The 24,895-nt window shown below is 37.7% G+C and overlaps 1 protein-coding gene across 1 annotated transcript in view; it reads left to right on the plus strand.

Annotated features, from left to right (window-relative positions):
• LOC122791430 (doublecortin domain-containing protein 1-like) overlaps positions 1-24,895 on the plus strand; it is a 526,863-nt gene that overhangs the window by 297,519 nt on the left and 204,449 nt on the right. The window contains exon 13 of the mRNA XM_044059172.1: positions 20,734-20,892. Coding sequence (XP_043915107.1) covers positions 20,734-20,892 — 159 coding nt within the window. The remainder of the gene's footprint in view (positions 1-20,733; positions 20,893-24,895) is intronic.

Here is a 24,895-nt window from a genome sequence, read left to right on the forward strand (position 1 = left end):
GACTTCATCAGAATACAAACACCATTTGTTTGCTTCACTTAAGTACAGGATTTGAATACATAATTGATCACATGTGAGTCAATAGGACTGTTTGACTTAAAACCACGTACATAAATATACAAAATCATTAAAACTAATAATTATATACAGAAACAATGACTACCTATTTAAAACCTTAATAATGAATATCAATAACAAAATAAGCTAGTATTCAATTCATCCAAAATGCATACGTAACTTCAAGAAGCTATTGAAACTAATGTTGTCATTGAGGCCAGGAGGACAAGTGGCGTTAAGTTTAATTTGCCACCATAATTCCTTGAAATTAAGGTAATCCTCCCATTGTCCTCCCCTAATATCATAAGCCCCTTTTTCAATAATGAAAAATTTAAAATTGTGTCCAGGAAATTGTGCTACATGTTTATACAAAGTATTATTAGGGTTAGAAGTGTTAATATCTTTGATATGCTCGTAAATCCTCTCTCTAAAATTTATTTTGGTCTTTCCAATATAAAAACCTGGACATAAACAACATGTGGCTCCATAAACCACTCCCTTAGTATAACAAGAATAATCCCCTAAAATATTAATTTTGGTACCATTAATATGTATGTAATTACCTCTACCAATAAAGGGACACTGTGAACAAAAACCGCAAGGCTTAATCCCTTTAGCCTGTGTTTGTCCAACCTCGTTGTTCCTCTGCAACAGTTGTTTAAAATACACTCCCCTCATATAAATAATACCAGTTTTTTCCCCACCTTCTCCAAAATGTTAGTTTGATGGTTAAAAATAGTCCAATTTTTACACAAAATGTGTGTGATGGCCTTGTAGTCAGCACAGAATTTTGTAACGAATGATAACTTCCAAGCAGATTTAGAACACACTTCCTCAAAATCATTTTGTAAGACTACAGATTTGGAATCCATTTGGGGGCTCTGATACTCTTTGTTTAACAATGGAGCAAAAACTCCAACCCCCTCTTGGTGAGTATTTCATCATACACCCTGTCAATTAATTTCAGTGGGTACCCCCTTACTTCCAACATCTCTTTCAGTAATATACTTTGCTCACAAAAATCACCATCCCTTGTGGTCATACATGAAATTCATACATACTGTCCTTTCACCAGGCCTTTCTTAATGTGCTCTGGATGCCCACTTTGGTAGTGTAACAAACTATTAGTATAAGTGGGCTTCCTGTAAACATTACTAGCTAAACATTTGTGTTCAAGGTCCTTACTTACTAACACATCTAAATAATTAATAACATCCTTCCTGTATTCAAACTTAAATTTAAGGAAATCAGTTGTACCATTAATAAATTCAACAAATTCTTCCACCTCATACTTGTCCCCCTTCCACACAAAAAACAAATCATCAATGTAACGTACATAAACGTCCCATAAACTAGTTTAAGGGGATTTAAAAAGACACTTCCACTCCCACTCCCACATGAGCATGATAATGTTTGCAACCCCTGTTTGTTGTATGAAAAACTGACCCTCAAAGTAAATAAAATTGTGTTTTAAAACAAGTTCCATCAATGTTACTAACCGAAACGTCATTGTTGTTAAACCTCCTCAAATCAAAAAGAAACTCCTCAAACCATTCTAAGCCCAAAATGTGTGGGATAGTGTTGAGCATATTCACAACATCAATAGTCAAAAACGAAGTATAATCTTCGACCATGACTTCATTTAGTTTTTTCAAAAAGTGCCATGAATCAATACAAATGTGTTGTTCAGAGCTCAAAACATTTTTCAACTTAAAATCAATATATTTACCAATGAAAAATGTCTTAGATCCCATTGTACTAACAATCAGCCTCATTGGGGGGGGGTCATTAAGACTCTTATGTATTTTGGGGATACCGAAAATATTCGGTACCCTAGGATGGCTGACATTTAAATAATATATAAATCCACATCAATCTGACCCTGGTCAAGTAAATCTTTTAACGCCAGATCTATTTTGTGGTAAGAAATGTTGACCAAATTCAAAGACACTTCATCATAAATAACACCGTCCAATAGTAAAACATTCCTCCTATTGTTATAGTCAGTCCTAGTCATAATAATGACCCCACCCCCCTATCTAGTTTCATAATATGCAAAGATTTGCCAGCCGTTAATTTACTAAGCAACATTGTTTCACTCTTAGTTAAATTCCACAAATTAGTATCAACTTTGTCATGCAATATCGCCCTGAAATCAAAATCACACAGGGCTTCAAACAAAACTAACACACTTGCTAGAGGTGGATTAAACATACTGCTCCTATGAAAAACATTATGTTGATTATACAATATATCATTCCCAAACAGTAAACATAAGGTCAACTTCCTGACGTATGCTTTTAAGTCTAATATAAGTTCCACCAAGTTCGCTCTCTTAGTGGGAACGAAGTTAAAACCTTTGCTGAATAATCAGGCAATTCCAAGTCAAAATGCCACCCAGAATAATTGTGAACAACAAAGTCACCTTTTCTGTTCATGTGTGCCATGTAACCACAAGCTACATCTGAACTCACCTGGTCAAAGATCGTAACCCTTAGAATCAGTTCGTAACAATGTTCCATATTGATGGTATGGTGGCAAATTAAACTTAACGCCACTTGTCCTCCTGGCCTCAATGACAGTATTAGTTTCAATAGCTTCTTGAAGTTACGTATGCATTTTGGATGAATTGAATACTAGCTTATTTCGTTATTGATATTTATTATTAAGGTTTTAAATAGGTAGTTATTGTTTTTGTATATAATTGTATATAATTATATTGTATATAATTGTTAGTTTTAATGATTTTGTATATTTATGTACTGTTGTTTTAAGTCAAACAGTCCTTTTGACTCACATGTGATCAATTATGTATTCAAATCCTGTACTTAAGTGAGGCAAACAAATGGTGTTTGTATTCTGATTAAGTCAGCTGTGCCTGCTGACGAAAGCGCTCAATAAATTGTTTGAACTAAAGCTGGTGGTGTTCTGTGGACCTGTGGTTTGGTTTCATCAGCTGTTGGTTGTACTGTCAAAGACCTTTCATGTGGTTCTTAGTTTCCAAGGGTAACCATCCTTCTCAAAGGAGACCATTACACATTTCTTGGCATTGAGTTTTAGTCTTTGACTTTTTCACCATTTATTAGTCTATGTCAGGCCTTTTTGAAGGGTATTTGTGTCTTTGGGGATAATGTAATTGTAGTAGTTTGCAATCATCTGCAAATTTTATCAGGAAGAGGCCCTTGACAGTGGCTTTGACTTTAAAGAAGTAATTGCCAAAAAGTAGCAGACCCAGCACAGAGTCTGAAAGGAATCTGCTAGTGACTAATCTCTTTGCTGAGGGTGACTCTACTTGCTATCCAGCAGATGGCACAGGAGTTTGTTTTTACCTAATTATGTGAGTTTGCCTAGAATGTCTAAGTGGGTTATTGTTTTGAATATTTTGTCTAGATCAAGTATGCAGTATGCACCATTTTGCCCTCAAACATTTCTTGGAAGACCTTACTAAAGAAGTCTAACAATTAGAATATGTATAACTTGCCCTTTTTCAAAACCAGACTGGTTTAGATCCATTGTCTGAAGGATTCCTATGTCATTGTTTATCATTTCCATGCTAATGCTTTCCATGGCTTTTCATATGAGGTTATTCAGACTTATGTGTCTGTAGTTTCTTTGGATGGCCCACCTTTGTGCAGAGGGATGACAGTTAAAGTCCTCCATTTGCTTGGTGCAAAGCCTGTCTGAAGGCATTGGTTAAATAGTGATTCAAGTAGTCCTGATAGGTCCATGATTCATGCTGTTAAGCTGATATCCTGAGATATTATTGGGGCTCATTGATGCAGTATTCTTGGCCTTTAGAGTGTATTGAAGACCTTTTCTCTAGTGAGAGTTAATTATGTTCAGGAGTGATTTCTGCAGGATGTCTGGGAGGGAAAGGGGATAAAAGTGGAGCTAAATTTGTCAGCCAATAGATTTGCTACGTCTTCTGGCTCAGTATTGGTAATTCCTTTTACAATTACTTAGATACATCATTATTTACAGCCTTTGAAGTTGCAGACATAGCTGAAGAAAACTTTGAATTGTCATTGGTCTATCAAGCTATTTAAACCTGAAATTTGGCTTTGTTGGACTTAATTGGCCCTGTAAGTTGCTTGTATAGAATTTATGAGGGAGTTTTTATCTTGTTTGGCACTGCACTTCCTATTATTTGCTGAGACATTCTTCCTTTTGTTATATAGCCAAATGATGTTGGGATTCCACTAGGGCATCTTTTTTTTTTTTTTTTTTTTTTTTTTTGGAGTTTGTCTTGGGCTCATTCTAGTACAGCTGTACAGCTGTCTCTGTGCAGCTATTAACATGATTTCACAGGGTTTCTGTGAACAATTCATCATATGCAATGGTTTTATCATGATGTGGGGGGTTTGAAATTTTGATCAGGGTGTCACTTTGTAGTAGGAAGTTTAACTTAGAATAGTTTTTAAAAGTTCCAGGGTTAACTGTGTTCCTGTTTTTTATTTTTTTTTTCAAAGGAGACAGCTTTATGGTCTGACCTGACTAGAGAAGATATTACAATGGGGAGAGGTGCAAAATCTGCACATGTTTGTGAGGACCATGTCCAGGATGTTAGCACACCTAGTAGGTGCATGGACTGACTGGTCCAGGGTGTTTGTGTTTACAAAGTCTAGAAATCTCTGAGCCTGCATACTTGGGGTCACATTTGATTCCTAGTTTATAGTGGGGTAGTTAAAGTCACCCATGGATGTGGTGTTGGACTGAATAGAGAATGTTTCCAGTACATTTAGTTATGTGCAATGCGTTTCCTGGGTCAGAGTGAGGGGTATATTGCTGGCAAAGATATGATATAGGACACTGGGGTAATTTGGATGTAAAGAATCTCAAAGTGCATCACACTGTTTGACCTACCTTAAGATGCATTTGCTTTTGATGTAAATCTAGACACCTCCAACATTTGCCCCTTCCTGTGCTGATCTAAATGTTTGGAAGGCATTATAGCCTTGCACTGCCAGGGTGTGTTATTCATTGCTTTAAACCAGATCTCATTAACTGCCCAATCATCTATATTCTCCAGGGTAAAGAGAGCATGCCAAGAGTGGAGTTTCTTGTTTAGATGTTTGGCATTTGAGCTGTAATACCATTAGATTTTCTTGGGATGGTTCTACTATGTTGGAAGGTTTGTGATGTTGCTAGTTCCTAAAAAATGCACTATGGGGGAGTACAATAGTCCATACTGTGTGTGATGGGTGTAGTGTGTGCATTGCTGACAACCTGCTTGGTATTATATGTGCTTATATGTGAGATCCTTGCCTCCAGACACATTATCTAAATGCATCTTTCACATCTTTTATCAGTTTATTTAAGAATTAGGTGGCTATTAGTAAGCATGAGATATTTGCTACATTGTCTCAGGATGCTCATATCCACCAAACTGGCTATGGAGGTATTAGGAAAGTACATATTCATATTTACAGATCCTTATTAGTTATTATTACTTATTATTTGGGCGGCACAGTGGTTCAGTGGTTAACATTGTCACCTCACAGCAAGAGGTTCTCTGGTTCGATTCTCGGGGGGGTGCTTCTGTGTTGAGTGTGCATGTCCTGTGTGTGTTGTGTGGTGTTTCCTCGGGTACTCGGTTTCCTCCCACATTCCAAAGACATGCATCTGGAGCATTTCTCTCAACAAATGTTAAATAGATAAAATAAAAAATAAAATAAAAATATTATTACGCGATCTGGTGATACAAGAGGGGGTTTACAGCTGGCAAGCTTAGATACTGTATAGGTATAGACTACAGATAAGAATTTCTAAGCCTAAATTCATGGGGCAGAACTCCTCAACATGCTAACTAGCTGCTTTTTTAGATTCATAGATTCATAGATTAGTACTAGGCTAACTGCCCTTGTGGGCCATTTCCAGCCTAGCCAGTTACCCTATGTGAGAATCAGACCCTGCACCTTGTGTTTGTAAGGTAAACACCTTAACCATTATGCCAACATCCCACCCCCTTTTTGCACAACAAAGTACTGGGGAAATTTTACTAGTAGTTTTATAGGTAAAAGTTGAATTCTAAGAAGCTGCAACTATACAGGGCACTGCTTATCTTTGCTGTGTGCAAACACGACAATTTTATAGTAGCTGAAAAAGTTCAAAAACAAAGCTAAGGGCCCTCTGGCAAATCACAAACAGCACACATTTTCTTCCTTTAAGCAGTCTTAGGTCAGAAAATGACTTGGATCCTTTCTACTTTCAATATTATGGAACAGATGTTGCTCTGACTTGAGATTGCAAACAGATCAAAACAGTGCATGTTTTAACAATAAGGCACATTCAATACTGCATATAAAGCACTGAACAGTGAATATGGCAAGTTCAGAGCAGCAAAAACCTACTTAACAGTCTTCTGTAATGCATAAATCCAGTTAAATCACTTTCTCAGTTGGTGTGGTTGCCGAAATTGCTGAGCTCTGTAGAAATGAACCAAGCACTGCACAAACATAATGACTTTATAGCAGTTTATAAAGTTCACAAACAAAGCCAAAGGCCTTCTGGACAATCACGATCAACACAACTCTTTTTTTCTTTCTTGGGTCAGAACATGGCCCATGTTGTCTCTTCTCTCAACAAAGTGTAACCAACGATGCTCTAACTTGAGATTACAAAAAGGTCAAAAAGTGCAAATTGTAACAATAAGGCACAGTCAGTAATGCAGATAAAACACTAAACAGTGAATACTGTAAGTGGAGAAGAGTTAAAAAACAACAGATATAACAAGAACTTTATATCAGTTTTACAGCACAAAGAACAATATATAATCACAAACACCTGACCATGAAGAAAACATATGCCAATTAATTGGTTGTATTGTGAACAGTTTGTAGTATTAAACATTGCTTGATAAACTACTATAATACTTCAATGATGCATTCAATGATCTCACATGTTTGCAGTGCTTTTCCTTTTTCATGACATAGCTGCGGTTCCTAAATTGTCTGCAAAGCAACTACCATAGTTAAACTACACCACAGTGAAAGTAAGTTGTGGGTGTTTCCTGTAAGAGGCAATAGTCCTAAGAGGCAGTCAGTTTCAGTAACAGTAGCATACCTATAAAGAACTTTGTACAGGCCATTTGTGTTATCTTGTGGTGATTTCCTTATTCCTTACTAAAAGGATACAAGGCCTAAACAACATGTCCTACATTGACCAACATAAAGACCTGCAACTAGACTCAGTAGACTGTTAAGAGGTGACCTGTGTCTGGCATGCAAGGCATCCTCTAACCCAATACTGATGGTTTTACTGCACATCAGCAAGTCAAATGGCATCAGAAATACTCAGTCTAGGACTTCCAAGATGGTTGCCTACTGATTAACAGCTTAACTTTTGACTCTTCCAGTGTGAAAACAGAAACTGAGAAACAACAACTAGTGATATTGCAGCTTGAGTAAAATTCAGTAATGAGCTAGTAAGCACACTGCATGGATGCCAGCAGAGGAGAAATTTAGAGAACCTGAAAGAAAATCAACCTGAAAAGGTGAAGAGAAAATATCGTGTGGGACGAAACATGCAGCTGTTCAGAAAAAGCAGTTCAAGCTCTAGTTTTTGGTACAAAAGATTGCGTCCAGTAATTTAAAGGAAAAATAAATCAAACGTCCTCATAGTTGATTAAAATAAATGAAATATTAAAGAAGTATATCAACTCAAACAACAAAAGGCTGGAAAATGAAAGAATACGTAAATGGCTATTCAGATGAAATGATAAAACTGCAAAAATTTGATGGCAAAATGAAAATACTGGCTGAGTATGAGACTGCTCAAGAAGAGCTGTTTTCAAAAAATGGTACAGTTAGATGACAGAGTACACAGAGAAAGCATGAGATTTTCTGCTGTACCAGAGAAACTGGAAGGAACGGACTGTATTAATGTTGTTAAAACACAAATAAGTAATTGGACTGGTATTCTAGAGCAGGATTTGTTAAATGAAAGGACAAATCATGTGTATGAATCAAAACTGACCCCGAGAAAGCAGCCAAGGCTGTTATTAGTAAAAATGCATTCAAACCAGAAGAAAGAGTTGATCCTGACAAAACTGTAGCAGAAAGGGAGGCAGTAGTGTCTGTGGAAAATGATTATTCACTGTACACCAGGCAGAAGAAAAGCAAATTTATCCCAGCAATCAGGTAATGTCGAAAGGCAGGTGTGATATTTAAACTGCTGTATCCAGCTGTTTTCAGAATATATTTCCTGGAGGATTAAAGACATTTTTTGATGCAGAGCAAGCTAAGGGAGAGATAGAAAAGTTTTTCCAACAAGAGGTGAGCCATCAAATAGAAAGGAACTCTGCTTCTCATTCTTCTGATGGTAAGTTTCAGAGAGAGACTTTGTCAGTGAAGCCTTTTCCAATGCTCCACAGAAAATGTTTGAGAGAGGAAAACAGCACAGGAGTTGACTAGAAGAATCAGGAGTACACTGGACTTGAACTAGAGTTTGGAAATGGGAGTGAACGGGAAGAAGACCAGCAGCTCTGCAACTGGTAAATAAATGTGAGACTATAAAGAATCAGTCACATTTGTAAAATATGGCTTTACAAGAAAAAGTTGCAGAGAAAGATTGGATTTTTGTTGACTTTGTTAAACTTGTCGGGGTACTGACAGGCATTTACCCCATTTCCTGTCATTAATGCTTGGGAGGACACTAAAAGGAAAAGTTAGAAGGAGAGAGATTAAAATGTAAGTGTAAATAAAACTACTTTTGTTCTTAAAAGTATTTGTATAAGGCATTTTATTATATAAATTGCATGCCATATAGAAAATATTTTCAGTGATTGTTGTATGTGATAAAGATATTAAAATAAATGGGTGCTGTTTTTGTTCTCTTTTTAAGCTTTATGAAAAGCAATCATTAAAATCTAAAAAGAGAAGAAGGGCTGGGCAAAAATCATATTTAAGTAAATATTTTTTAATCATGGGCTGTTGGGGTGGAGGATGGGGTATAAATAAGCACTGATTATAATATTGTTTAGAAATTAAATGTTTTCTTTTACTTTTGTATAGGGGAATGTCTGGATTAATGTCATTGAATTAATTTAATGACATTTTTTTAATGCAACTGGGTTTTAAAAAATGAGAGATCATAATGCAATAGACAGTTTTTGTTCAGCAAATAAATACTGATGTGCCAGTTGAGAAATCTGGATCTAGGAGCAGCTCTATATTTTGATGTTATGTTTCAATGAAAACAAGCTGACTAAAGGTGAAGGCAATCGGATGAGAGATATAGACACTTTACTGAAAGGAACATAAAATTAAAAGGTACAAGGGCAAGCAGTTCAGTCAAAAACAAAATCTGAAATTATTGGAAGTGATTAAGAGATTGCAGCTTTTCTAAACTACATTAATATTTTTAAAAATGTATAATTTGGCATTATTTAAGGACAGCCAGTGCACTTTTTCTTAAGGCTAGAATTAAATGTTTTCTGAAAACATACAACTTGTTTTTCACATCTGAAAGGGAAATAAAGATAAGACAAGAACAGACAGGAATTAATGTGAGTAGAAGCACAGGCTGTAACATGTGTCTTAGCATGGATAACCTCAGTTTTAGGGTAGACTTTACCTGTGTGTGCAGCTGTTGATTTGGGATGACTGTTCCTATCAGGAGGGCTAAATTTCATTATTTGAAGACAAACATAGTTTTTTTAAGTTTATAGGTTTGGGGAGGTCCTGGGGGTGGATTTTTTTATTTTTTTTTGCTTTTTGATAGCTTTTATTAAAACAAAGTCTTGTAAAATAAGACATGGCTTCAAACTGAGATAAAAAGGAAACTGTATAAAATATCAATCTGCCAAACATTAGAGCGTGCATGTAGCACAAAGCAGGAGATAGATGTTTTAAAATTTTTGTCATATATAATAGGTGGGAGTAATTTTTTTATTGTATTGGCTGCACTGAACATATTATTTTGGAATGTGAATAACTTCACAGGTAAAAACAAAAAGGAAAAAATATTGAAATATATTGAGATATACATTGTACATATTGTAATGGTACAGGAGACACACTTGGAAAGAAATGAGCATGTGCATTTGATAAAGGAAGGATTTCAGAAGGGATATTCAGCTTAGTATCAGGGACAAAGGAAGAGGGGAGTGTGTACACTAATTGCTTGATGAGCTCCAATAATGACAGAAGAGGAAAAAATAATGGTAGATTTGTGGTAGTAAGGGGCCACTGGCAAGGCTGGAGGATTAAGCTGGCATGTATTAATATTCAACATAAAACTATTGTTATGGAGCTTAAGAAAATGATGGGAGGAAAAATCAGTTTTCAGCAGGGAATATTACTTACAGATGGGGACTGGAACTAGATTTGCAACAGCAAGGATGTATCTGGAGAAGGCAAAATATAACAACAACAACAAAACCCAGAGTAGAATACTGGATAAATTTAGGAAAAGACTTGGTATGGAAGATTTGAATTCAGTAGTAGGAACTGAGACAGAAATTAAATATTACTCCCCAAGGTACAGTAACTGGGCCAGGCTAGACAGAAATTATATTTCACAGAAACATATACATTGAATTGAAAGCTTTTATACACATCCAATAACTATTTCAGGTCTTGGACCAATAAGAACTAAGATAAAAATGCAGGTTAATGAAGTACAAATGAGACACTGATGCTTGACCGCCTACTGTTAAAAAGAGAGGAGTTTAAGGAATGGATAGTGGAAATTACTGGAGAGTTATTAGGGAAGATACAATTGCTTCAGATGTTATAGCTAGTGAGTAGAAAAAAAATGGAGTTTAAAAATAGGGCAGAAATAAAAAAAAGAGATATGGTTAAGACGGAGCAAGAATTATTTAGAGGGGCTGACAAAGGTTAAAGTATTGCAGAATAAGTAGGATCTCACAGAACAAAAAGAGGGGTAATTGAAGACTGCTAATGAGAAAATAAGAAAGTATCTTTATGTGTATGAATTCAGAAAGATGGCTGTTAAGCAACCACTTTTTGATAGTAATCCCAAATTACAAACACTTTCAAAACAATGACTTGGGCAACAGAAAGTAGAAAGGGCTGTTGCTAAACTTCGAGAGCTTGTAACCAGAGATCTTTTAGAGGTATTAGAAATATTTCAGAAATTTTATGAAAATTTACATAATGCAGAGGATTGTGGAAATCAAGAAAAAGCACAAATGAAAATATTTATGGAATACGTAGCAATGCCAAGGTTAGAGTTAGATAATGCTCAACAACTACGTTAAGATAGGAACGTCTCTGTAAATAGATGGTATTCCTGTGAAAGTTTGGAAGCTGGGAGGGAGAAAGGCATAAACATCTGGAATGTTTTGTTTAACATTATTTTAAAAGGTGGGGGAGCATTAACATGCCGGAAGAAAGCTGTAATGGCTGTAATACCTAAAAATGGTAAAGACCCATCAAACCCAGTTTTGTATATGCCCATTTCAATTTTAAATCATGATTATAAAGTGTTTATCTCTATAACAGCTAAAAGAATCTCAAATGTATTGCCAATTTTGATAAATATGGATCAGTGTGGTTTTATGGAGGAGAGGCAATATTTAACAACATTAATAGAACAATGGTGATTCAGAGGGAAGCAGAATGTAAGAAAATATCATTGTTATTCATAGGTTCACAGTTTAGTAATAAGCTAACTGCCCTTGCGATCCATTTTAAGCTTAGCCAATTATCCCTTGTGAGATTCAAACCCTACACCTTGTGTTTGTAAGGTAAATACCTTAGCCATTAAGCCAACCTCCCAACTTGGTGGGTCTTGATGCAGAGAAAGTATTCAACAGAGTAATCTGGATTTTATGAGTAGGACTTTAGAAGCATTTGCATTCCCAGATACAAAAATTAGGTTAATTAGGAGCATGTGTGAGGGATCAGTGGCAAAAATTAAAGTGGGAGGGTTCCTCTCTGATAAGTTGTGTCTGAAAAGAGGAACCAGGCAGGAGTGTCCTAATTCCCTTTATTTGTATTATATTTAGAGCCATTGTGAAGGAAAATAATTGACTCAGAAATTTAAGGATATAATTGGCATGGTAATCAAGAAAAGTTGGCTTAATTTGCAGATTATATTATTTTGTACCAGATAAAACCAGAAAAGGACATTTCAATGTTGTGGAACATTCTGAGATAGTTTCAGGTCTTTTTGGGATATAAAATTAATGAAGACAAAATAAAGGCTGTAGATGTCAAATACATACCCATACATAAATTGGTTAAACAGTAGCCATATTTATGGGGACATGATTAAATAAGATTTTCAAGAGACTAAACAAAAGATAATACAAAAAAATGAGAAATTGGAAGCTTGTGCTTATGGATATAAATAGCAAGACACAAGGAGTGAAAATGGTTTAGTCCCTTTCGTTTTATATACAGGTCATGCTTATTTTTGTCAACCATGGAGAAGTTTTGGACAGTAATTAATAAAGAGTTCAAAGATTTTATCTGGGAGGGTAAGAGGACAAGGGTTAAGTGGGATAAGTGGAGCCTTCAACTAGAACAAGGTGATTTAGGATTACCTGATTTGAAAGAATATTTTAGAGCTAAACAGTTAAAGATCATATATGTGATGTAAGCAGAAAGCTATAATTCAATGTGGAAAGGAATGGTGAGGATGAAGCATGGGGAAAAATCAAGAAATAAAGAGAGAGTGGGATTTTGGATGCAGATCATTAAGGAGAATAACAGCAGCCATACAGAATATTATATTTATAAAGTAGCATAAACTATTCTAAGAAGTAAGTCAACATGGGAATGGTGGAATTAGATTCTACCAGTAGGGATGACTGCTATTAGGGTACAGAGAATAGACAAGAGGTAGTTAAAATTTACTGGAGTAAACTGGCAAAAGAACTAACATATTTAGAGCAAACAAATAGAGACATGAAGGTAATAGAGTGAGAAGAGGCCAAAAGACATCTGGACTGCAGGCTAATGACTGCCTCCCTGTCAATGACTGATATCAGAGTACAGCCAAAGAGACAGGAATAGGGGAATTCTAACTGAAAGACCTGCTCTGGTAGAGTTTTAGTTGAATCTAAAACAGAAGCTGCTGTTAAAAAAGGGATAATTAGTAGGGCATATGAAATATTAAACAATAACTGTATGGCTCAATCAGAGGAGGTTAGAAAAGATTGGGAAGAGAGACTGGAAAAGTAAGTCACATGGAAACAGTGGTAGGACATATATATGGCTCCCAAATATGCAGCAAAGTCCAAAAGAGTCAGGATTTTTCCTTGGAAGTGTTTGCACAACTGCTTTTATACTCCAAGCAGGTTTCCTCAGATAGATGTCAAATGTTGGAGGTGTTTTGAGAGTGTAATAGGATCATAGGAGATTGCTAGGCTGTTGACCCAGAGGTCATTTTAAGCCTAGCCATTTCATCCTAATGTAATACCATAGAAATGCTAGTCAGTAACCAGGTTTGCATTTAGTGATGACTGCCAATGTGCAGGAGGGTTTGGGGCACTAAATCTGGTAAGAATTTATGGTGTCTCATCCACTTATCCAGGTTCCTCTTGAACAGTGTCATAGAGTTGCTCTGTTTCACATAGATTGGTAGCTGTTCCAAAGACACAGCAGTCACTGGGAGATATAGCTGTCCCTCCAGCATGTCCTATTTAAGTAGCAGGCCATATTTAGGTCTCTGGAATGGATAGCCCTAGCCATGTTTGATTTACAGATATGCAGCAAGTTCATTAAGTTTGGGGCTTGGATTGCTCTGTAGGTCAGACATAAGTCTCCCCTAAGAAGTCTATATGATATGGAGTATTGTGAGAGGGACTTTACTAGATCTGTGTAAGGCGCATGCTGGAGTCCCTTGATCTTCTTTGCTGCAGGTGCTTTCTATGGTACATGCCGAATGGGGCATTATACTCAGTTATGGGCTGGATAAGTGCTAAGTATAGAGGGATTATAACTGCTTTTGCTCTTGAGACAATGCCTTTACTAATCAGGTGTGCTACATAGAAAGCTTTTCTTACTACAGCAGACACATGGTGGTTGAAGTTAAGGTTGCAGTCAACTTGTGATCCCAGGTCCCTTACCACTTTGTGGGTACTTAGGGTATTGTTATAGATTTAATAGTGTGAAGGGACATTGTTTGTGCTGAAGGGAATGATGATGCATTTCTTTGCATTCACTTTGAGACTGTGACTAATACTCCAGTCGTTGGTCTGAGTGAGACCTTCCTGGAGTATACTGACATCATTTGGGGATTCAATGATTGCACCTAGTTTGCAGTCATCTGCAAACTTGGTCCAGCGCAACCCCTTTGTTTTGACCTGAACTTCTGAGAAGTATATACCAAAAAATCCATCACTGACCCCTGTGGTGCTCTGCTGGTAACAGGTCTGATGGTCAATGTAGAGTCACCCACTTTGATAGTGTGTATCTGGTTTGTGAGCCAGTTGGCAACCCATCTTACAACAAAGTTTATTAGTAATGCCTGAATGTGGGGTTATGCTGAAAGCCTTTGCCAAGTCGAGGTATGCACTGTGCACAGATTTGCCCTCATCAGCGGCTCTGGTCACATTTTCAAAGAAATCCACCAGATTTAACAGGCAGGATCTCCCCTTGACGCAGCCAAATTGGGTAGGATCCAGGATTTGGAGGTCACCTATGTCTTTATTTATGAGGTCCATAATGATACTTTCCATGGCCTTACAGATGAGGCTGGTCAGGCTTATGGGTCTGTAATTTCCTGGGTCTGTTGCTAGGCCACCTTTGTGGAGGGGAATAGCTGTTGCTGTTCTCCATTCCACAGGAACAAAGCTTGTGGTTAGGCTATAATTGAAATCCAACCATGCCTTCTGTTCCTGTTGTTTTTGAAGTTGTGCTGTAGTCCAGGATGACCTTTTGTAGCAGTCTCCAGCTATCCAGGAGTTTGTACAATAGTTTACCCCTTCCTAACTTCATAGGGTCATAGGTGTGTACTAGGCTAAAGGCCCTGGAGCCTTTACAAGTCTAGCCCATAGAAGTGCCCTGGCATCGTCCTGCCCGACGTTAGTTCCCAGTGCCTCTATTAAGTAAAGCCACTGGAGTGATCCTCAAGGTGAACTTTCTATTTCCCATCCACTCATCAAGATTTCTCTTGAAGAGGGCCAGTGAGGTGCTCTGCTTGACATGTATGGGAAGTCTATTCCAGTGCATGGGCGGTCTGTGGATTATGAACCTGTCCTTCCAGCATGTTCTGTTGATTGTCGTAATGAGTTGTGGTCTCTGGAGTGTGTGGTGTGGAGGGATTTGGATTTCTTTAGATGTAGCATTTCTAACAGAGCTGGGTCAGACATGGCTTTGTAAGTCAAGCAGAGATCGCCTCTTAGTAGGCAATATGAGACAGAGAATAGCAGGAATTTTTGAGTCTGTCTGTGTAAGACGTGTTTAGGGCCTAGGATCCTCTTCGGGAGGTACTTTTGTGGCCTTTCCAGCTGTTGCATGTGTCTAGTGAGGTACATGCCAAATGGGGCATTATACTCAATGATTGGCCTAATGAGGGAACAGTAGTGAGAGATGATGACCTCTTTCTTCTTGAATGCAAAATCCTTGATAATGAGATGTACTACATAGAAGGACTTTCTAACCACAGTTACAATGTGGTGGTCAAATTAGCGTTTGCTGTCAACCTGTGTCCCCAGATCTCTTATAACACCTTCAGTGTTCAGTGGGCTCCCATCGATGTGGTAAATAGTGGGAACTGAGTTTTTCCCTAAGGGCATGACAACACGTTTTTTGGCATTAAGTGTAAGGCCATGGTTTCGACACCAGTCATTGGTCTCAGTGAGGCCTTTCTGTAGGATGTCTACATCACTTGGGAAGTTAATAATGGCTCCTAGTTTGCAGTTGTCTGTGAACTTGGTCAACCAGAGTCCCTCCGTGTTGGCCTGGACTTCTGAGAAGTAGATGCCAAACATCAGAGGACCCAGGACCCATCCCTGTGGGACTCCACTCATGACTGGTCGGCAGTCTGACTTGGAGTCTGCTACTTTCACACTGTGGGTTCTATCTGTGAGCCAGTTTGCAACCCACCTAGTGATATAGGGGTTGATTCCTTGTTTGGTGAGTTTATCAATAATTCCTGAGTGGGGAATGTTATCAAAGGCCTTGGCCAGATTGAGGTAGGCTGTATGAACTGCCTTGCTCTCATCCACAGCTCTGGTGACTGACTCAAAGAAGTCAACCAGGTTCAGCAGGCATGATCTACCTTTCACAAAACCAAATTGCGTGGGATCTAGAGTTAGGGCATTCTCTATATCCTTGTTAATTAGGTCCATGATGATGTACTACATAGCCTTACATATCAGATTCGACAGGCTAATGGGGTGATAATTCTTAGGGTCTGCAGTCACTTCCCCTTTATGGAGAGGGATGATTGTAACAGTGCACCATTCGGTAGAGACAAAGCCTGAGGTGAGGCTGTCATTGAACAGGGTACACAGATGTGGTGCCAGTTCACTTTGTAGTTCATGTAAAGCACATCCAGGGATATTGTCAGGTCCCATAGTCTTGGCCTTGGACAATGCAGCTTTAACCTGTGTTGCAGTAATGCTGGGTGCCTGGCATTCCTCCAGTATTGTGATTGGTCCTTTAGGGGGGAGTGGGTTAAAGGTGGCAATGAATCTGTCTGCCGATATGTTGGCAATATCTGTTGGCTCAATATAGGAAGTACCATTGTGCAGTAACTCAGAGCAAACCTGGGTATTGCAGTGGAGATTCTTGATATAACTATAGAAGGCTTTGTAGGTTGTTTTTAGTGTCTGCTGCAATTCTGCCTTCATAGCTGGCTTTAGAGATTTTGATGAGGGATCTTAACTTTTTGTTGAGGCTAATAAGGGAGTTTTTCCAGTCTTGGGACTTCACCTTTTTCTGCAACAGTTTCTTCCTTTTGTTGTAGAGTTTATTAATGACAGGGGACCATCAGATTGGGTTCCTTTTTTTGGAGGAGAGAGTCTTGATTCTGTTGGATATGACTAGTTCCATGCATTTGTGTATGTGTTTGTACAGGGCATTGGTGTATGATTTGACAGCCATCCATCTATTTTCGATTAACATAGGTGCCTCTGTTTTTAGGAGCCCAAAGTCAGCTTTGGAGAAGTTTTTCATGGTGGTTACCTTTGCTAGGGGTGTGGGTGAGATGTGGATTTCCATGGTGACTAGTTTGTGGTCGGATCTCACCAGGGAGGAATTGATTATTAGTGTAGAGCAACGGTTGTCCATGTTAGTAATAACCAGGTCAAGGATGTTGCTTCCTCTAGTGGGGGTAAGAATGACCTGGTCCAGGGCATTTGAATTGATGAATTCCAGGAAGCGTTGAGCCAGTGTATTGGTGCATGAGTAGTTTTCCTAGTTGATGGAGGGATAGTTGAAGCCACCTAGTGTGAGAGTATTGGGTTGGACCCTAATAGTTTCTAGGTTGCTTAGGAATGTGGATCAAGAGTCTTGGGACATGGTTGGGACCTATAGCAGGCTGCTACCTGAATCACCATCTTACCCAATGTTAGTTGTACCTGAAATATCACAGATGCGTTATGCTAGGCTACTAGTCTAGAGGTGTGCATATCCTTTATTAATATGGAGGCATCACTGCCTTTGGAGGTTTGGTCCATGTTCAGGGGCCGAAAGGTGTGGAATGAGGTATAGCCTGGTAGTACCGGGTTGCTTTCTGCTGCTTTAAACCAGGTCTGTATTACAGCTCAAATGTCAATGTTTTCTATTTTGAGGAGTGCTTCGAGCAAGTACATCTTGAGATTTAGACTTCTAGAATTGAGCAACATGATCCTCAGATTGAATTTATTTATTTGTAGCTGCTATGGTGGTAATTTGGTCTTTGGAACATCACCTAAAAAGGCACTATAGGGGTTGCAAGAGCCTTAACCTGTATCTGGAAACCCAGGGGTAACAAATGCTAGCCATCTCTTGCAAAGTATCAAGGTCTGTTAATCATGTCATTCCAAGCAGACAGATACTGGACCCCATTAGAATGACATCAGAAACTTAGCCAATTGTTGAAGTCAATCATTTTCTGCTTGTAGTGCGGTATCATTCTGGGAGACATTAGGATGCTGTTCAATGCTATGGTCATACCTGCCTGGGCCACATAATCTGAGAGCTCCTCCATATCCTTTTTATGTAGTCCAGGGAGGTGTGTCTCAGGTCATTCACACCCACAAGGACAGTGACAGAGTCATACTTGTACTTGTTGTGGAGTGATCTGAGTGCATGTGTTATGTGTCGGATTCTGGCACCTAATAGACAGCTGACTGTTACCTTCTCCTTATTCAACCTAGTGAGTGGGACATCAGTGTGCCTCACTATTGAGTCACCTATGATTAGTGTATTGGGCAAGCTGTTTTGCCTCAGGGGCTTAGGTTGAGGTGAGGTGTGTAGGTGTGCTATGTGTCTTGTAGTTGGTGCTGGGTTGTGGTGGTCGATTGCGTTTCTGCCTTGGAGGTCTCTGCTGTTTTTTGTTAGATTTCCATTGAGAGCCTCCACAAAGGTTGGTGTGTAGTTTGTGTTTTTATGTGAGAGCTGTGATGGTGGGTGGCCTGGAGGTCTATGCACTGCATGCGGTGCGCTGGCAGATGTTGACCTTCTCCTCTTGACCAGCTATTCTGGTCTTGGCTTGAGAGGGCATGGCTTCCAATTTGGATATATAAGTGCATATCTCACAAATCTGAGTGTTGGGTGATAAGAGGAGAGGGTTGTCTGTGTACATGAGGTAGTTGCTACACTGCCTCAGAATGCCCAAGTTCACCAGGTTAATAGGAGAAAGCACAGGGAACTGACCTTTAGACATCCCAGGAGGGATGATCATTATTACTAAGTACTGGAGCTGTTTCCTTATATATTCCTTTTACAGGAAAAATGCCACTCAGGGTGTCTGAGTCTGTACAGAGCACTGCTAAACACTTGAGAGGAGACTAATACGTAGACCTTGAAAATTTAAGGATGAAGTATTTAGGCAGATATTCTGAAGTTAGAAAGAAATCAATCAGTACTTACTGAAAACAAAGAATTAGCTTGTCAAGAATAATGAAAAGAGGAGAGTCACATGAATGGCTACTGCCTGGCTACTACTAATGCTGGTCTTAGCACAGCTTCACTCTGTTGGTATACAATGCTCCTTTGCTTCTTCTCTCACCAGAAGCAAAATGTTAACACAAGTCCCAAGAAGAGAAGCAGGCCACGACCTGTTTGGTGATCCACAGTCTTGTTCCAGATGATGCAAGGGTCTGCAGGCTTGTAGACTTTTACTAATGGATGCCTCGAATAGCAACCAGAACAGTCAGGTACATTAAGCACAGACACTCACTCTCCACCCAGAATGAGTCAAGAATCAATGCACTCTGCTCTTACTCTCACCAGGATCAAAATATAAGCACAGATTCCAAACTGTCACCTATAAAGCTGTTATTAAGCTTTCTGGTGATCAGCAGTCTTCAGGAAATAATGTAATTGCACACCTTCTCTCACTAGGAGAAAACAGAAGCACTAATCCCAAGATGACTATTGAGAGGCAGAATGTGGGCTCTCCAATAACTGTTGGTCTTGCGTAGATGCTTAAAGGTAAATGAAAAAAATGGTTTATCCTAAACACTGCAATGTGCACTAGAGGAGTTAGATGTGAAAGTAGGTAACTTAAGTTTTACCTGTCTAAAAAGTTAAGTTTTAGTGGAAAGTCACTATTTTTAAAACAGCAAGATAGTCTGAAAGGGGGTGGTCACTTTTGTATTCTGGTACTATGGAATACAGTAGGATGGCCAATAAATTTAAATAGTTGAAGGGAAGTGATCTCACAAAATGATAATTCAGTGCTATGTTATCTGCTTTAGTCAGTCTTCTAATACCATAAGCACATTCCCTTTAATACCTTTGCAGGGTCATTAACCAGATTCCTTCTGCAATGACAGCAATCAGTGTTTCATGTAGGTACCTACAAACCTATTAGGAAGCATTGTCCTGAGTCCGCTTCTTACTTCATTTCACTCAGTATAAAGAGGACTGCATGTCTGCCACCTCACCCTAATGGCCTATCAGTAATCACAGTCCAATGACATCCAGTCCATACTCCTCCAGCATTTAAAGCAGATCCATATCGCAGCATGAATCTATAAGGTCATTAGTACATCTCCTCTTTTCCCTATATCTCCTCCTAGTAAATGGAGGAAACTGATGTCCACAGTATCCTACTCCTGCATATCAGATCCCACTCTAATCTCCCAACCGTGATTGGCACATACTGTACTAATCTTCCCCTTACAATCTGTCCTGATTAGGTGTAGAGCAAAATAAAAACTCACAGGGAGGTATTTATAAGCTGTAGACATTTTTCCTAGCTAATTTCAATGGTGTTATTTATTTATTTTTTAATTCTACACATAAATACAGGTTTTGTACCTGTGTTTTTTTATTCATGAGTATCAAATGAATGTATATTTTCTATACGAAAATGTTAAACAAAAAAGGCAAATTCACAAGTTTCATACATGGAAATTCTGGGAAATACAATGATTTTATTTTATTTTATTTATTCTATTCATTCTGAACTCATTACCATCTTGGAACTGCAAATGGAAGGAAATGGAACCTGTAGGTGATGTATATTATAAAAACAGTATGAGAAGATGGAACCTCTGTTTTCAGTTATAAAATTTGTAATATATTTCTTTCATTTCTTTATTCTTAGTGATCCAAACCGAAGATGAGAACACTTTGAATGGGCAGGTACTGCCACAGGTAACTGTAAATGACCTGAAAGCTGTAGATGAAGACCTACTAACTTCAATCCTTAGGAATCCCATCGAAGTCTGGGCATCCTGTGGAGAAGCCTTTATAACACTGGATGGTAAGGGTCCTTAGTTCAATAAAACAATGGGATAGTATTTATTTTATATAAAACATCACAGATGAAACTCTGTTTTATGCATATTTCCAATTAAAAGTCATTTCAAATTATACTTAGCAACATTTTATTCCATACTTAATAATGCAGCAATTAGTAAATGAATATATTTATTTATTGTCTTTCATTTACCAGGAAAGTCCAACTGGGCGCAACTCCCTTTTTCAGCAGAGGCCTGAGGAAAAATGCTTCATATCAAATGTATATTTACAATGAAGAATAATAAAAAATAAACATTTTAAGCACTACTTTGTGGGTAGTACTGAGACATATAGTAAAGGCATCTATCATATGCTTTAAAAAAGTATATTATTTTACATAAGTCAGAGACATGTTAACCTGCAAAAGCTAGAGATACAAGAGCAATGATAATGCACATATATTTAGTATATGTATATTGACATTAATGAGGTAAGATGTCACTAGAGCAGGAATCGAAAATACAGGAGGAGGGGCATCAAATAAGAAATAATCCAGTAAACATTAAGTAGGAAAAGGTATGATAATGGAGAGGTTGAGATTACAGTAGGTAGGTAAGATGATTAGGTGGATAAGGAGAGGGTATTAGTAGGCGAGGGTTATGGATACAGATTAGTTGTAGGAGCAGTAGTAGGAATGAAAGAGAAAGAAAAACTCAACTGAGAAAACAAACTGAAAATAAGAAAAAAAAACATGCTAGCCAGGGAGTATAGCACATCTCAGATTTTAATTTTGGATAAGAGCTTTCGTTAATGAAGTATTGACACACAAACAAGCCTCCTCTGTGATCCAGTCACATGCTCAGTTTCTTGTTTGGATGTAGTGCCTTCATAAAGTGCTGCTTCACTTCTTGTTTTTAGGTTAGAAATCATTTCATTTCATTTATTCAAAAGTAACAAGCATTACTAGTCAGTAAATAGTGAAAATATAAATAAAATATCTAAATAAACATATAGAAAATAAATAAAAATTAGAAGTAAATGAATAAATTATTTTACAAGCGTCTATGAGAAATGCTGATGTTGAATGACTTTTTAACTTTCAACAATTTCCATTCTAAGAATAAGTAGTTTAATTTCCTAAAACACCCACAACCTTTAAACTTTTTCAACTCATCAGAGCCTTTAGTTTAAGCACTGGGGCTATAGAAATATAATCATTCAGTCCTAGCTATGCACTGACATAGAATTTAAGCTGCCAGTACAGTTCTTACTTTCCAGGTTCAGTGACCAAGGTGTTAGGGCTGACTTTTTCTATAACAGTAAATTTGAGTTCTTGTCCTGGGTTATTTTTAACATGTTTGTGAAGTGCATTTGTTTCCTTCATTTTTCTGATGTCATAAGTATGTTCACATATGAGCTCTTTTAGTTTACGTTTGGTTTCCCCTATGTAAAACCCAAGACAAGATTGGCAAAGAGCCACGTAGGCTAGGACCATTGGTTTCACAATCACATTTTCCTTTTATTTTGATAGTTTGTGACTGATTTTGAAAGATTTTCCAATGGAATATATTCACAGAAAGAACAGTATCCATATTTGTTCATGTTGCAAGTTTTTTTTTTTTTTGGGGGGGGGGGCTATTTTGTTGTTCATTGCTTCTAATATGTTCTTCATATTAGTTCCTTTTTTGTTTATAACAATAGGTTTTTATCCTAATTTTTCATTAGTCAGTCTTTCTTCAGCCAGTTTTAGTTCAAAATCCATTTAATAAGGGTGCTATTGGCTATGTCGGTGGTAATAAAGGCATTTTTGAAATTATTCTCAAGTTGTTTCACTGAACTTGTATTTGTTGGAATGGTAGAGTGTTCAATCCTGATATTATTATTTCAGACCTCCAATCCAAAATTGGGACAAAGTACTTTTTTTCACAAGATCATAAAATCATAGGAAGTTACTAGCCTAATGGCCCTAAAGTCCTTACAAGCCTAACCAATTATGCCCTTATTTCTGTGATCAGCACCTATTGTCCCTGTCTAAGAGGGACCAAGGTAGAACCCCGGGGTAAATTTACGGTTACCCAACCAATTCTCTAGATTGCGTTTGAAGAGGGCCAATGAAGTGCCATGTTTGACATGAAGTGGGAGTCTGTTCCAAAGGTGTGATAACCTCTGGGAGACAAATCTGTCCCTCCAGCAGGTTCTATTAATGTCACATACCAGGTTATGGTCTTTAGAGCGAGTAACCTGTGTACCATTTGACTTATGGAGATGTAGCATTTCCAATAAACCAGGGTCAGAGATTGCCTTGTATGCAAAGCAGAGATTGCCTCTGAGTAGTATGTATGAAACAGAATAAAGTGACAGTGATTTCAGATGATCCACATAGGACAGATGCTGAAGACCTTGAATGTTCCTTGTTAGGAACCTTTGTAGTTTCTCCAGTTACTGCAGTTGCTTGGAAAGGTACATACCAAAAGGGCGTTGTACTTAATTATTGACCTGATGAGGGAAGAGTACAGGGGAGATTATAACTTTTTCTCTGGAGGCAATGCCCTTACTTATTACTTATTCATGTGTTTTAATCACTTTGTACATTAACTTGTCAGGGTAACCACATTTTTTAAACATGTTTTTTCAATAAGAAACATTCATCTAGAAAGACATCCTCCTTTGTAGTCATCCATGCTGCCCTCACAAACTATCCTTTTACCACAGCTTCCTTTTGTGGTTTTGGATGTGAACTCAAGAAATAAAGGAAGGCATTAGAACAGGTTGGTTTGGGATATATTTGTGATGCATATGTTTTGTTTCAAAATCCTTTGTTATTAGTACATCTAAGTCGGCTATTTAATTTTGTCCTGTTTAATGTGTAAATCTTAGTAATTCAGTTGTGTTGAGGTAGTCCAAAAAGGCAGGTTTTTTTTTTTTCTTTTTCATCTTTCCAGACAGTAAAGATGTCATCCAGATAATTAGTGTAAAATCTGTATAACTCTATAACCTTGTTGTTGAAAATAAAGTCTGTTTCCCAGTGGATCATTACAGTGTTGACCAATAAAGAGCCACATGTGGACCCCATTGTCACCCCTTTGTTTTGTAAGTAATACTGACCTTCAAAATAAATGAAGTTGTTTCCTAGTATTGTCACCAGTAGTTCTTCATATAAATTAATCTTTTCTTGTGGAATATTTTTACTTAAAAAGTAATCAGTGAACCACTGTATTCCTGTATTATGAGGTATCATTGTATATTTACATCAGTTGTGTCCACTTCATGCAATTCGAGTTTGTTCATTTTGCTCAAGAAATCCCATTAATCTTTTCACATGTTCATCTTGAAGTACTAAGTTCTTAAGTTTATCATCCAGATATTTTGCACAAGAGTACTTGATGCATCCTCGACCATCCACAACTGGGGCAAAGGGGGGTTTAATATCTTTGTGGATTTTTGGAATCCCAGAGATAGTTGGTATTATGGAGCTTACCATGTTCAAATAATTGTATTCATCTATAATGATACATTGTTCAATGAATAAATCATTTAGCTGTCCCCTGATTTTTCTGTAGGCAATGTTTAATTTGTTTAGTAAGGCTTTTCCATATGTTACATCAGCAAGTATTTTGTTCATTCTATCAATGTAGTCAATTTTTGTTCATCACAACAAGCCCACCCCCATTGTCTAGTTTCATTATTCTTTTATTTGCTTTTTTCATTTCATCTAGTTTAGTACTCTCTTCCTTTGCCACGTTATTAAAATTGTTTGGAAATTCATTTAACATGTTCCTCATGTCTAGTTCACATATTTTCTCATATATTTGCAATGTTTGGTTTATTGGGAGTTGTATGTGTTAGAGTCTGAGACCCTTAGTCCTAACATTGCTTCTGACAGGTTATTGAACTCCAGATTAAAGTTTAGCTTCCATGTATATCATTTCAAGACCGTAAGTTGTTTGCTGTATCAGACCTTCTACTAGGGATAAAAGTTAGCCCTTTGGCAAACAGGTTACCACATGTTTCATCAATTGGAAATT

Source organism: Protopterus annectens, chromosome 17.part0 (assembly GCF_019279795.1).
Source record: "Protopterus annectens isolate FY-2018-M chromosome 17.part0, PAN1.0, whole genome shotgun sequence".
NCBI classification, from domain to species: Eukaryota; Metazoa; Chordata; order Ceratodontiformes; family Protopteridae; genus Protopterus; species Protopterus annectens.